We start from the raw sequence: 14,267 nt of genomic DNA, 5'->3' as shown, positions 1-14,267 counted from the left end.
GAGTCTGAGAGTTCTGAGCTGTGGTGGTGCTAAAGTCAATCTGATATACAGATAGGTAGGAAGGCAGGAAGGGAGGTGGGAAGGAAGGAAGGGAGAGAGAGAGAGAGAGAGAGAGAGAGAGAGAGAGAGAGAGAGAGAGAGAGAGAGAGAGAGAGAGAATAAATGTGGTATCATTTTGGTGAGTGAGTGAGCCTCTGGGGATCAGGGAACCACCTGACTGACTAAGAACATGTGCTAGATTTCTAGCTTGGGTTAGATAAGAGAGATCTTGTCTCAAAAAAAGTGCCGTCTTTTATTGATTTGGGCATTGTTAACTCTAGCTTCTATTGAAGATTCATTCTTAAAAGGTGATCCTTTCGTTAGCGGGATAAGGAACTTGAGTTAAACTGACAAACTCATATGTGAAAGCAAAATTCAAAGTCAATATCTCAAACTACCTGAAGTTTTTCAATAAACTATGTTTAATATTTGTGACAGTCTTCACTATCATTCCTTTCCTCACTTTTTACTACTAAAATGGCTAAAGGCAAGGGTTAGCTGCTCTGGTAAGTGATCAGTCTCAATACAAGACCCAAGTAAACCAATGCTTGACTCTGATCACTAAAATTAGAATATTAGAAGGATGTGGATTCCATCTGTGAGTTAACTGACATAGGGGACTCCCAAATAAGAGTATGTATAATGTAGAATGGTGAAGCCATATTCTCTGCAACTCATAGTCTTAGAAAGTTGCCTAAAGAGATTAAATGACTCACTATAGGTGACATTTAGTCAGAGGTGGGCTTGAAGAGCTGGTTGTTAAATTTTTAGTGTGAGCATTTACAGGTCAGAAATCAGCAAATGCTAAAAATCAGGCTTAATTTATTTTGTTGATTTATATATGTACATGTGCGTATATATGTGTATATATACAGAGACTTAAGAACATGATAGATAAAATATTAATGATGCAAATTAAACATAAAAGTATATCATATATACTTTTTTCTGATGTGCCAGTTGTTAAACATTTACCAGCCTACAAGTTGGCCTGAACTCAATTCTTCCTGGCTCTGAGGTCAGCTCTTTTGCCATTATGATACAATGTTTCTCACCATTACAATTCATTATAGAAAATGCTGTCTTTTAAAATTCTGTTGCTTGCTGTTAATATCTTTAAGTAGGACAACAAAGTTTCAAAGTCAAAATCCAAAATCAGATCTATAGAATTATCAAGAGATTTTAGCAACTAATTTTTCTTTTCTTTTTTTTCTTTTTCTTTTTCATTTCTTTTCAGTCCTCTTTGATACGCAACATGCGACTTTCAGAATCCTTGAAGAAGAACCAACTCTGGAATGGAATTATTAGTATTACTTTATTGGAGGGAAAGAATATCTCTGGAGGAAACATAGCAGAGATATTTGTCCAATTAAAACTAGGGGATCAGAGATATAAGAGCAAGGTAAGTGTCATTAATTTTATTAGGAATTGAGTACATTTAAGGGTGTTAAGGGGAACACCTCTGCTTCTTTTCTTGTCCAATCTTGACTTTTCTTCCAGGTTCTGCCATAATAGATATAATTACTTTCGTATATTTAAAAGTAACTGTTATGACTACATACAATTCAAAATATATTTTTCCATATCATTCAAGAAATGTTCATTTTATAAAATAGCCATGACAAATAATGTTATTTTGTAGATTATTTTGAAATAAAGCCAGTGATATTATGTATATACATACACACACACACACACATATATATATTCCTTCTAATATATGGAGATTCTGGTACTTTTTCTTCCTATAAGGCTTCAATTTATATATATTTTTAATGACAAGCCTAGTCATCATAATCTCCAGGAAGATTCCCAAGTATTTTCATGGGTGTATGGAAAAAAGGATCACTAAAATAATGCATTGCATTTTTTATTGAAATGATTCCATATTGTGCCAGATATATTTTTTTACAATCTGTGCCCTTTAATCTGTTTGCCTTGTCTGCATGGGAATCAAAGATAGTGATCTATTTCCCCCAACAATACTGTTATTCCTTGCTATTTTATTCTTAATTCACTCAAATGTTGAAAATATTTTTGGAGAAGTTGAAAAGAAATGTATTTTAGCTTCCTTACCAGATTTCTCAACTTAATTTCACCATCAAAAACTCATCTTATTTTTATCGTCATAATATAAATTTACATTTTATACATATATATATAATTTGCTAGCATTATTTCTAAGTAATTAATCTATTCCATGAATAATCTATTCCATAAAAGTTGTAGAATATAAACACATAAATTCCAAATAGATTCAGGAAGCATATGTGGAACCTGTAACAACATCATTTTCCTTACTGTGTCATTTTTAGAGCAAAATCAACAGCTTAATAATTGCTATATCTACAAAATGTATTATAGAATTAAAGCTATAGAGTTTGAAAGTTATTCCTTCCTTTGCTAGAAATATCCAAATAGTTGAGTAAAGATGTTTACTAAAAGATTTAAATAATAGTTAGTCACACAATTTCCTCCTTTCTCCATTTTCATTTACAAGTGTACGTTGTAACAGATCCAGCTAGTGCAACCAAATTTAGTCCATCCTCTGGATTAAGATTCATTGAGTCAGTCCCAAGTGGGTCATGCAAAGGATTTATAGGAAAATGATTCATCACTAACCTCATTTAGCCCCTTTGACTAAGGTGAAGTGTAGTATTAGTTAAATATCTTGTGCTTTCTCCCTCTGGGGAATTCTGCACTTAATTTGTGGTCTAATAGGTTTCTTCTATTTCCGAAATTCTGTGATTTGATATATCAACCCTAATGTGAAAAAACGGCTTAAATTATTTTAAGTGATGTTGGCTGCAGCTGAGGCTCAGTGTTTCTGAGTGTTTTTGCTATTCAAGGATAATACATAATATAGTTTGGGAATGAAATAATGGGTCCTACTGCAGGTCTGCTTGGCTCTTTATAATCTGATAGTGTTTCCCTTTGTCATTCTTAGAAGCTCAATTCATAGTCTAAATGAATAAAATAATGAAAATGCTTCTAATGAATCAAAATGTATATAAGTGGCTCAATTAAAATGGGGGATTGAACATAAATGCTTACTAATTTAACAATACCTTTATTACTTGTCAGATTTCCTTTATTTTTAAAATGCTAGAGCTCACAATCAGGCTTTAGTTGAGCCTTTTACTGTCCAGAAACTGGCAACTGACCTGTTATAACATGCCCTGTGGCAGCAGATTGTAAGAATTTTCTTCCCATTCTGTGATCCTTGGCTAGCCTGTTAACTATTCAGTAACTTCAATTGAAAAATCACTGACCATATATATAGTCTGGGTTTCCGGTGACAGACAGTATTTTCACATGCTTTAATATGTCTAGCAGATGCTAGATAGCTGCAAAATCTTTTCAGAAAACTGTTTTATTTGCATTTTAAAAAAATCACTGTGCTCTATTTAAAGCATTTACTGATGAGCCATGGCAATGAATGGTAATATTTTAGTGTCTGATTATCAGAACAATTATATCATTCCCTATTTGTGAAATGTATCGATTCTGTGTTCTAACATTCTTTACTCCATAGTCTGTATAAAGGTTTATTGGCATAAACTATCTATTGTTAACAATAATCATAATACATTTATATATTATATGGATATGATAAGAAATAATATTCTTTCTCCTTTTGAAGATTATCTACTGTTAACAATAATCATAATACATATGTATATAATATGGATATGATAAGAAATAATATTCTTTCTCCTTTTGAAGATTATTTATTCTACTCATAACTGCCGAAAGTATCTAAGTCAAAAGTTTAATTTTTATTAGAGAAATCCTTTAATACTCTTTAATATTATTTTTAATTTTATCAAAGTACATTTTTGCATACAACATTACCATTTGCTCTTGGTCCTTTAATTGATAAAATTGATATATGAATACTATAAAGATTATTAAAGTTTTAAGAAAATAAATACTGTAACTGCATGTTTTCTAGACACTGTGTAAGAGTGCAAATCCTCAGTGGAGGGAACAGTTTGATTTTCACTACTTCTCTGACAGGATGGGCATATTGGACATTGAGGTGTGGGGAAAGGATTACAAAAAGCATGAGGAACGTTTGGGGACGTAAGTCTTAAATATATGAATAATGCCAAAAGTGACATGAAAGATGTGTGTTTGCATGTAGTTTCTAATTGAAAGATGGTTTTACCAATTTGTTGGATGTGAGATGTGCTTTCCTTGACAACTCAAGTGGTGCTAACAAAGTAAACTGCTGACTCTATCTGCTCTGCCAGAAAGTAAGCGCTCAGGCACCCTCTTTGCATTTTATTGTAATGGTCATTTTGTGATATTCAGAAGAACACTACATATTTCTGGGGGGATATTGGTGGTAAAGATAGGACAATGTATTTACTTTTTATACCGTTTAAAACAAAAGGAAAGGGATGATCAGGGTGTTTTTCTAAAACAAATATAATTTTCCATAGAAGATCACTGCTGTCTCAGGCAATAACACTTTTCAATGAGAGTGTAAAAGGAAACCATGGAGATCTAATTTACATTTGTACTTTTTTTTTCACTGCTTACTCTGTTCTATTCACTTTAGCAGTTGGACCTCTATGAAAACAATGTGCTTACAAAAACTTGACCTTTGTCCTCTGTGTGATCTTGGCTTTTTTGACTCTGGCATAGATGGGTTCTTGGTAAAGAGGAGAGCATTTCCGTCTATAATGTTATACTTCCCTAAAACTTTTTTGTGACTCTCATAGCCTTGGCAACCTTGCTCTTGGAGCTCCTAGAAATCTATATACATCCTAATGGTACTATTGCTTCACTGTTATTGTTTCACTGCTGGGCCTGGCTGGGGCTCACTCATGAATGATGGGAAGATAATAACCCATGTCATTAGCTAGTTTTAATATAAGTTTTACCGGTACTGTCCATATGGTAAACAGCATCCTTTTTTCACTTATAGGGACAACATAAACTTTATCTTATTTTCTTGGCAGTTCCCTCCTTTTTCCCCTCCCACCTTTCAATTTTACTGCATGTCTAACTGAACAGTATTACCCACAGACATCTCAGAAAGTTGTAGGCACTTTTGAATCATGCACATCCAAGAAACCCAGGCATTGGCAACACTAGCTGTCTTTGTAACAGACCTCTGTATTCTGTTCTGTAAGGATGTTGATCAGATATCTCTAAGTGCTAAAATTTTATTAGATCGTTATTGGTGATAAATGAGTGGATTTTTAATATATATTTAAAGTGATTCAGATATCATTGTGAGGTTCCATTTCCTTTACGCAACAGGAAATGATTTGCCACCCAACTTTGTTTCTCCATGTACAATTATGTATTTTAAGATGTGCCTTTTTTTGCTTCAATTTTTGTCATTTGGGCATGCATTTATTATTCTAGATATTTCCTGTTTGTAACTTAGAAATATACCTGCACTAGTGATCAGTCTGGCCTTCCTCTCCATGGGCTTTAAAGGATATTTTTTGCATCCTTTTCCTTTTTCCTCTCCTGGGGTATAAGAGATAACAAAGTTCTCTCTTGGGAGCCAGTCAAAGTGCATAGGTCACCATTGAACTTCCAGGTGGGGCCAAATCCCACTCTCAACTGATTTCTGCTTTTTACACTTTGGAGCCATCAGTTAGGATTGTGCAAATCATTCTGATTTTCAAGATTCTTTGCTGTCTGGATTTACTGCTATTTTTGTCACCAAAAAAAGCACCTTTCCTATAAGCAAACTCGAAAGGGAGGGGGGAAAAGAGGAAGAGGCAAGGGGAGAGAGAGAGAGAGAGAGAGAGAGAGAGAGAGAGAGAGAGAGAGAGAGAGAGAGGGAGAGAGAGAAAGAGAGAGAGAGGAAGATTAAGGGAGAGAAAAATTTTAGGCATATTATTTTCTAACTCTATGGAAAATAACCTGATGAATGAATGTTCTTCACAATAATAATTTCTTAAAAGAAGATGGTTCATATGTCTCCTAAGAAATGGAAAAGATCAATAAGAAATGGCCTTTTGGGGAAGGAAAAAATTTGGTAGCTACTTACTTAAATCAAGATGTGTTCTTTCTGAGGCAGTTTTCTATACCAAAACTTCAGTAGTGAATATGGTTGTGCTTCTTTTCTCTGGTTTGTTAATTTTTTTCTCTGTTGGAATGCTTTAGATACCTACTTTTATTTAAAACAAACAGCCACAACCTTTTTTTGATACCTGGATTTACTTCCTTTAATAAATATTTCATTATTCTTATAGTGTTTTAAGCTATTTTCTTCATACCATAACCTAAATATTGCTAGCTCTCACCAACAGCCACTTAATTCTATAATTATTTTTCTCAGCCTTTGTTTTCTTAGTGACAATATTCACAGTTCTTTCATATTCCTAGTTGATATGCTTATATTGTACTTTTATTCAACTTTATTTTATGCCTTTCCTCTTACTTTGATATTGTCTGAATTTTAAAATCCTGCTTATACCAAAGAATAGAAAAATATTTTTATAAATCCTTACCAATACCAATTTTATAAATTTATAAATCTTCACCATTTGTACTCACTAGATTTTTATCAATTCATTTATCTGGAAGGGCAGTTGTTGCTGTTATTGATTCCAAATCAAGCCCTCTTTCTACTGGACCATGCTGCCTCTCTTAATTAGTACCATCACTTCCATTTCTCATGAGTAATTTCAAAATATTATATCTGGACCTTTGCTGCAAAAAGGTTGAGTGCCCTTGAACTTGAGACACTACAAAAGTTCTTTCAGTTTGTAAAGATAGAGTACCAGTGAACTTTGGCTTCTATTTAGAATCCTTGAAGGGATAGTGGAAATTATAAAAGGAAGAGTCAATAAATAGGTCAGAGTTGAGGCTACTTCCTTTTTTTTGTGAGGCATGTGAGATGGTGGTGGCTATGAAGGAAGTGTTAGTTGAATAAGTTTGAATTTTCAAATCAAGTGATAATAATCTAGATAAAGAATGACACTTCTCATTTTATATTTTAGAAGGAACCTCTGGTTCAGACTAGCATTACATTTTATACTATAATTTTTTTCCAAATTAAATCATTTCATAGAGATAACAGGAATAGAATTATTATAGAATTTCTGGATTAATTTGATCTGGAAAATTCTTGAATGATAATGCACAGACTCCTTTCAGCAGCTCTTTCTTAGAAACTAGTCAGTTCCAGACTTTGTCACATAAAGTTGATCTGACATTCTGGCAGTTTACTTCACTGGAGGGGTTTGTTAGTGGCTCAGAGCTGGTAGGGAATCTGGGCAGGAGAGTTCCTTTGGACAGACAAATTGGACCCAGTGTCGTTGATCTGATTTTACAGCCAGACTTGACACATTCATAGTTTTCCTCCTGTTTTTTTTTTTCCCTTAGCCCCTGAGATTTACAGCTTTTAAAACTATTGCACTGTTTTCTGTCTCCTGCATTTAAGTTAAAAGCTGACCAGTCTGCAATATAAAACATAGAATTATGGTAATGAAAAAGAGGTTAAAAGCTATCATGACAAGTAAAACTTGGGCAGGTTTGGCTGACTGATATGGTAAAAAATTATGCATTGAATTAAAGCATTAAAATTCAGTAGAATTAATGGAGAGGAGAGAATGGGAGGGCAGTAGCAGTGCTGTATCAGCATGTGGACTGCAAATGGGCTGAAGTGGGCATCTTAATGCTTCCTAGACACAGAAAATGTTTATATTTAGGACCTTGCTGTCTTTGTCAGGTTAATAGATTCACAGAATTGTTGAATTGGATAAAACATTTAGAGATCATTTATTCCAGTGCCTATAATAGACAACCTAGAGCAGTAAAATGACTTACCCAAAGTCATACAGAAAACTAGCCAAAGTTGAATTTAGCTATTAAATTTTTGCCTCTAATCCACTGCATTTTTCTTCATATCACACTATTTTTAAAGTATTTTAATTAAAAAATGCACAGAATTTATATGAACATTACTTTTTTTTTTGGCAAGTAAATCTAACATACTCATATGGGCTATAACAGTCCAGTATTTTATGACAGTTTTCCACTGAGATTGGAATCTTCCAATGATATATCAAAAAGAAAAGTACATATTTAAATTAAGAAGGAAGGGAACAAGCATTTATTAATTCAAGAATTATAAAATCTCACCATGTAATCCTTTAGGTTCCATGGATTCCAGGCTAAGAATCCCAAAACTGGATCAAGTAAAAAGCATTTGTTAGACATTTACTATGTGCCAGGCATTATGCTAGGCACTTGTTAAAAAAAATACAAATAAAAAAAGTGTTTTCATTCATATCAGGATCTGGACTAGTGCTAGAAAAGGGAGAGACAAAAGAACTTTCTCCCCCAATGCCTTCAAGTTCAAAATGACTTTTATTGTGGTTTCTCAGCCTCAATGTATTTTTTTTTTTTTAGGTTTTATCCCACTATTCTTTATTAGAAGTCTTTCTGATTTAAATGGTTAGCTTCTCACGTTTCATGTTTACATGTATTATAAATCCATAGATATTAGTGTATTCTCTGTATTAATAGTAAGGCATGAAAAGTACTTTAAACCTAACTAGATTTCAAGGAAAAGGAAGCAGGGTGGTAGAGAAGAAACCAATATATCATAGTGAATGAATATGAAAAAAATCATTTAATCAGTCAAATAATACAGAAATATTGGATTTTAATAAGAAAAATCAACCCAAGATAAATTAAAATGACACAAAATCAAGGTATTATTTTGAAAAGGCAGGCAAGATTTTCTTTGAATTTCATATCAAGCGTCTGATAAACATCATCTATCTACCTACTCTCCCCCAGGCAAGAGTAGGCTATAAAGTACTGAAAACAAATCACCAGTTTTTGTAGCCTTTTACTTTGGTTAGTGTTTCAGTGTCAGGTTAGTTCCCTGCCTTGGGTGTCCACACTTCACCCTCTGGTAATCAACATCTTGCTGATTCCCCTGAAGAGACTGCAATGCTCTAGGTTGAATTAAATCTGTTTCCCTAATTTGTCCAGTGAGTTCCAGTTCTTTTGTGCATTCTTAAGATATTTAAATAAACTAGAATAATTAATTCATGATCAGGTTGACAGGGAAGATTGGGAGCATGGGAAAGTTTATCTACATGATGTATCAAGTTGGTATCCCTTGAGGTCATGGGTATTATGGATCACTCAAGATGGTTGTCCTAGGAAAGCCAGGCTAAACAGCAGATAGATAGGAGTAGGAAAAACAGAGTTAGTCCATGGGAGAGACCTTTTATTTTTAAACAAAAAATGATACTTGGGGGTAGTAAATTTGTCCTTTTATCAGTTATGATATTATTTGATTAGGAAACACATTATTTCTTCTCATTCCCTACATCTTTCATATTAGAGGAAAGCTGGGGAGGAACAGAAAATTTCTTTTATTTTAAAGGAAGATATATTTTTAAAAGATTTAAAAAAGTATATATAGCTAGGTTCAACTAACCTAGCCAAACCAACAGAAGGTAAAGTCTTTGAAGTCAGGACTACTTTCATTTTTTTCATCATATCCCCAGCATGTCACTTGGCACAGAGTAGATGCTTAATGTATCTTTATTGAGCCATATTTAGGTTTTCCCTTTTAAAGACGAGATGCTTAAATTTTTTCATGAGCTTTACTGTTAGAATGACTTTTTCCTCTAATAGACTTAAATAATGATTATTTTTCATGAATTATAGTGCACATACAAAAGACATGTTTGCCTAAATTGTGTCTGATGTCAAAACAAGTAAATTTGGCCATTTCATTCAGTTTAGTGCAAAAATTCACTGCTCAAGTAAAAATGGACACAACAGTCTCTCCATGTCATTAGTGCCCAAAGCTTCAGCCCTTCTACTATCAAAGACTTATTTTTCACAATGATGTTTAAAATTTACAATTTTTTTCATTTCAACATAAAGTGAAGGCTTAAGTCTTCAATTACATTCTTAATAAGCAAGCTAAAGCATAAAGCTGATAAAATTTCATAGTGAATAAAATATCAAGAAGTCTGTTTAATATGGAATATCTGAAAAGCAATATATTTATTTTACAAACTGTTTATTTTCAAACATTTATTTTCTTGAAGTCATTAAGGGAGTTTCGTAACTTCCTAAAGCCAATTCAATCTGGTCTTCTCTTCCCATTCAGGTCTGGGCCAAACTCTTGAATATTTGTATATCCAAGATATACAGACTGATAAACAAGTTCTACATTGATGCGCTGGGAGCCAACACAATTATGAGACTGATTTTTGTAAACCCATATATCCAAGCTCCTATATTTGATTGATATGTGTGTGTATATGTGTGCGTGTGTGGGTATGTCTTTACAATGTCACAGAATCTGAATTAGAAGGGACCTCAGAGGTCATCTATTCTAATAGTATATACCTAAACAAGAATTTCATCTCTATACTTTTATTTGAGAAAGCTTCCAATGACAGGGAACTCACTTTTTTCCAGTTTCGGAAAGCTCTAATTATTATGGAGATTTTCTTTTCCTTTACATCAAACCATTACTCAGTTCTACTTTCAGGAGTCATACATGTAAATCTAATCTGTCTTTCATATGGCAGCCCTTCAAACACTTGAAGGCAGTGATTGTATCCCATCTAAATGTTTTCTCCTACATGATAAACATTCCTTATTCCTTCAGCTGATCCTTATATGGTGTGATTGTGAAGCTCCTCATCTTTCTGGACACCAGACAGTAACCAGACACTAGAGGCAACTAGGTAGCTCAATGGATGGACCTGGAGTTAAGAAGACCTGAGTTCAAATATGCTCCTCAGACACTTACTAGCTGGGCGACTTTGGACAAATCACTTTACCTCTATTTACTTTAATCCACTGGAGAAGGAAATAACAATCCGCTCCAGTATGCTTGCCAAGAAAACCCCATGGACAGTGTTGGTGTGCTGTAGTCTGTAGGATTATGAAGTGTCAGACATAAACCAAACAGTTTATCAACCCTAGGGAGTTACATACTTTTGACTGTCATGGCACTATTTAAAACATTTTGGTACTGTTTTTTAATTATATTCTAAAACACCCAAGTATAATCAGTTGCGAAGTATCATTGGTTTCATCACCAGAAAATCTCTCTCTCATTCCCTTCTCTACACTCACATACTTTTTTGTTCAGGTCCTTATCACTTCTCATCTAAATTATTACGATAGTCTTTTTAATTGGACTTCCAGCATTCAGTCTCTACCTTCTCCCAGTAATTCTTCATACAGTTTTCAAGTATAAAAAGGTCTAGGGTTCTCCCTTGACTCTACGATCAAATACAAACTCCTTGGTTGGGCATTTGAAAACCTTTTACCATCTGGCTCAAGACTGCCTTTTCAGGCTTCTTTCAATATCTTTCCCAGAACCTACATTCAATCCTAATTGTATATTTGACGTTCACAATACACAGCAATCCATCTCCCTTCTCTGTGCCTTTGCCTAGGCTAGTCCCCAGGTCTGGAATACACTCACTCTTTGTCTCCTAGAATTCATAACTTCTTTGAAAATTTAGTCCAAGTGATATCTTCAGAAAGCCTATCCTACTTTGTCTCTTCTGCCCTAGTTATTGGCACTCCTCTTCAGAAATAACATTCTACAACATATGTATGTGTGCATATATGTGTAAATATATGTATAATATATACATGAACATACATATATCTATTCACACATATACATATAGAATTTTGTGTCTATCACTATATAGTTATATATTTTTATATATGCTTGCATATAGTTGTATATATCTATATAAAGTCTTATATAGGTACTTGTAACTATATAGTTATAACTATATATATATATGTATGCGTGTATATATATATATATATATTATCTTGAGAGAGTGTCCAATATCCCCACATATTACAGATAGCTGTAATATTCGAAGAGACTCCATCTCCAGACTGCAGGAAATTTCACTGGCTTTCCTTCATACTCAGAATTCTCTCCTTTCTCGTCTCTGCCCCTGGCTTCTTTGGCTTCTGTGAAGTGCCAACTACAACCCATACTCTACACGTAGGCTTTCCTTATCCTCCTTAATGCTAATACCTTCCCTCTTTTGAATATCTCCGTTTTGCTCTATATGTATCTTGGTTGTGCATAGTTGTTTGCATATTCTCTCCCTTACTAAGCTATTGGAAAGCAGGAATGATTCTTTGCCTTTCTTTGTATCCTTACCATTTAGCACAGAGCTTGGCATATAGTAGGTACTTAATTAATGCCTGACTGTGTAGAACATGGACTTCTTTAGGGCACGGGCTACTTTGCTGTGTGCTTTTGCACTCCCAGGACCTAGTAGTGCTTGGCATGTAGGCTCTTAATAAATCTTATAGAATGTATGAATCAATGAATGAATGACTGAATAAGTGGGTACCTTTATTCCTTACCAGAATTCAGGCTCATCTCTTAGAAGTCACATTTGTTTTTTCAAAAACCAAAATCAGTTTGTAATTCCAGCGTGACCACATACTTACATTAACCATCAGCACTGATTCTGGTTAACTTTTGGTGGTTTCTAAAATAACAAATTTAACCTCAGAAATCTAGCACTTGTTCCTAAGAATATTGTATATTTTTGTCTTTGTACCTTTATCATTTAACTAAGTGCCTGCTGTGTAGTGTTTAATAAATGCATGTTGATTGATAGATACATCATTTCAGAAACCTGTTTTTTCTCACTCCCAATGCCCACCTACAGTTTCATTTGTTAAACAGGAAGTTGATTTCTTAAAAGAGAATGTACAGAAATATAAATCTGTATATGCATGCAGAGGCTGGGATGAGCTCAAATAATACTTTCTTTTTGAGGAAAAGAAGTTTGAATGTTTTCTCTCAGCAATGTCTAAACTGAAGATTTATATTACGTACTACCTGACTGTAAATTTTACATTCTTTAAATATACTTACACATTACCTATATCTCTATATTTAACATTATCTGCCTACATATAAAGACTGATGATAAGAGAAAATAAGCCATCAGACCAGCAATGATATATGCTTGTACATGGTCCTGCTCTGAAACCTTTAATATTCATTTTTGTTAGCAACTACAGAGAGAACAGAGCATGGAAAAAAGCTATACATTATGGTACCAGGTACTACCTAACATTTTCTCAAGGCTTAACCCTTGAAGTAGTGGCACCATATGTAAACAAATCAAGTGGGGTCCAGGCCAACCTGGAGTGTTTTCAGAGGCAAAGCACATAAATGGTTTAGCACCTCAGTCTCTTTTCTGTGTGTTTGCTTCTGTATTTAAATGTGTTTGAGGTTTTCAACATTCCCAGAAAATTGGCTGTTAAGAGGCAGAAAACATGCAATTTATAGCAGATGGGTACAAACTCTGCCAGCACTACAACTGAAATGGGATCAATCAACAGCACTTCATGCCCCATTTATCCAGAAGAAACCCACCTGGGGGAACCCTGTGGAATTTTTGCCTATTAAGAAACATCTTAACAAGTTTTCTTTAAATAAAAACTTGCCAGTTGGCATTAATCTGGCAGAAAATGGTTTCTCCATTAGCCACCTCTGTATTTCTCTTGCTCTCTTTTTAAAATCGTTATCCTTTGTTCTATTTACTTGTAAAAGACTAAGCCTGGAGACAAGCCCAGATTAATAATGCCCAGCCTTCGAAACTGGTTATATTTTTCCAATTGACTTCATCCAGGTTAATTTTTTTTTTCAAGGATTAAGCTCTCCTTATTTCTCCCCACTTGCTAGCCCCTCGTTTCTTTTCTCCATCTTCCTTGTTCTTTCTGCCTCTTCCTCTTCTTAATTTTAAAGTGTGTCAGACCAGCAATGTGTATTACGAGCCTGGGGAACACCTGCAACCTTCACTACCCTTCAGGGAAATGGAGCAATAAATTGGAACCCAGACTTTGTGAGGTTTCTAAAAGAGACTGGCCTATGCAGCACAGTGTGATTTTAAAATAAAAATCAGTAGATTTTGAATGTTCTGAAGGAACCATGAGTTAATCACCCTTCTCCCCTTTCTTCTTGATTCACGAAAATGTTCTAGGTGTAAAGTGGATATTGCAGCCCTCCCGCTCAAGCAAGACAATTGTTTAGAGCTGCCACTGGAAAACCGTCTTGGCTCACTGCTTCTACTGATCACACTTACACCCTGTTCAGGTGTCTCTGTCTCTGATCTCTGTGTCTGCCCCTTGGCAGACCCCAGTGAAAGAAAGCAGATTTTCCAGCGCTATGTGAGTGTTCTGCAGTGATATGTCACTTTTCTTTTAAA

At 34.4% G+C, this 14,267-nt stretch overlaps 1 protein-coding gene across 4 annotated transcripts in view; it reads left to right on the top strand.

Moving 5' to 3' along the window:
• The window catches only part of MCTP2 (multiple C2 and transmembrane domain containing 2), a 257,655-nt gene that overhangs the window by 119,092 nt on the left and 124,296 nt on the right, over nt 1-14,267 (top strand). For 3 of the 4 annotated variants that reach the window (XM_072617275.1, XM_072617257.1, XM_072617266.1), the window contains 3 exons: nt 1,277-1,441; nt 3,995-4,125; nt 14,043-14,229. In XM_072617275.1, the coding sequence (XP_072473376.1) occupies nt 1,277-1,441; nt 3,995-4,125; nt 14,043-14,229 (483 nt within the window). Of the gene's footprint in view, nt 1-1,276; nt 1,442-3,994; nt 4,126-14,042; nt 14,230-14,267 lie in introns of those variants that run through there. The other variant, XM_072617285.1, reaches the window with a different exon arrangement.

This window comes from Notamacropus eugenii, chromosome 1, assembly GCF_028372415.1.
Source record: "Notamacropus eugenii isolate mMacEug1 chromosome 1, mMacEug1.pri_v2, whole genome shotgun sequence".
Taxonomy (NCBI): Eukaryota; Metazoa; Chordata; class Mammalia; order Diprotodontia; family Macropodidae; genus Notamacropus; species Notamacropus eugenii.
Note: the sequence above shows the minus strand (reverse complement) of the source record. Positions and strands in the feature narration are given on the sequence as shown.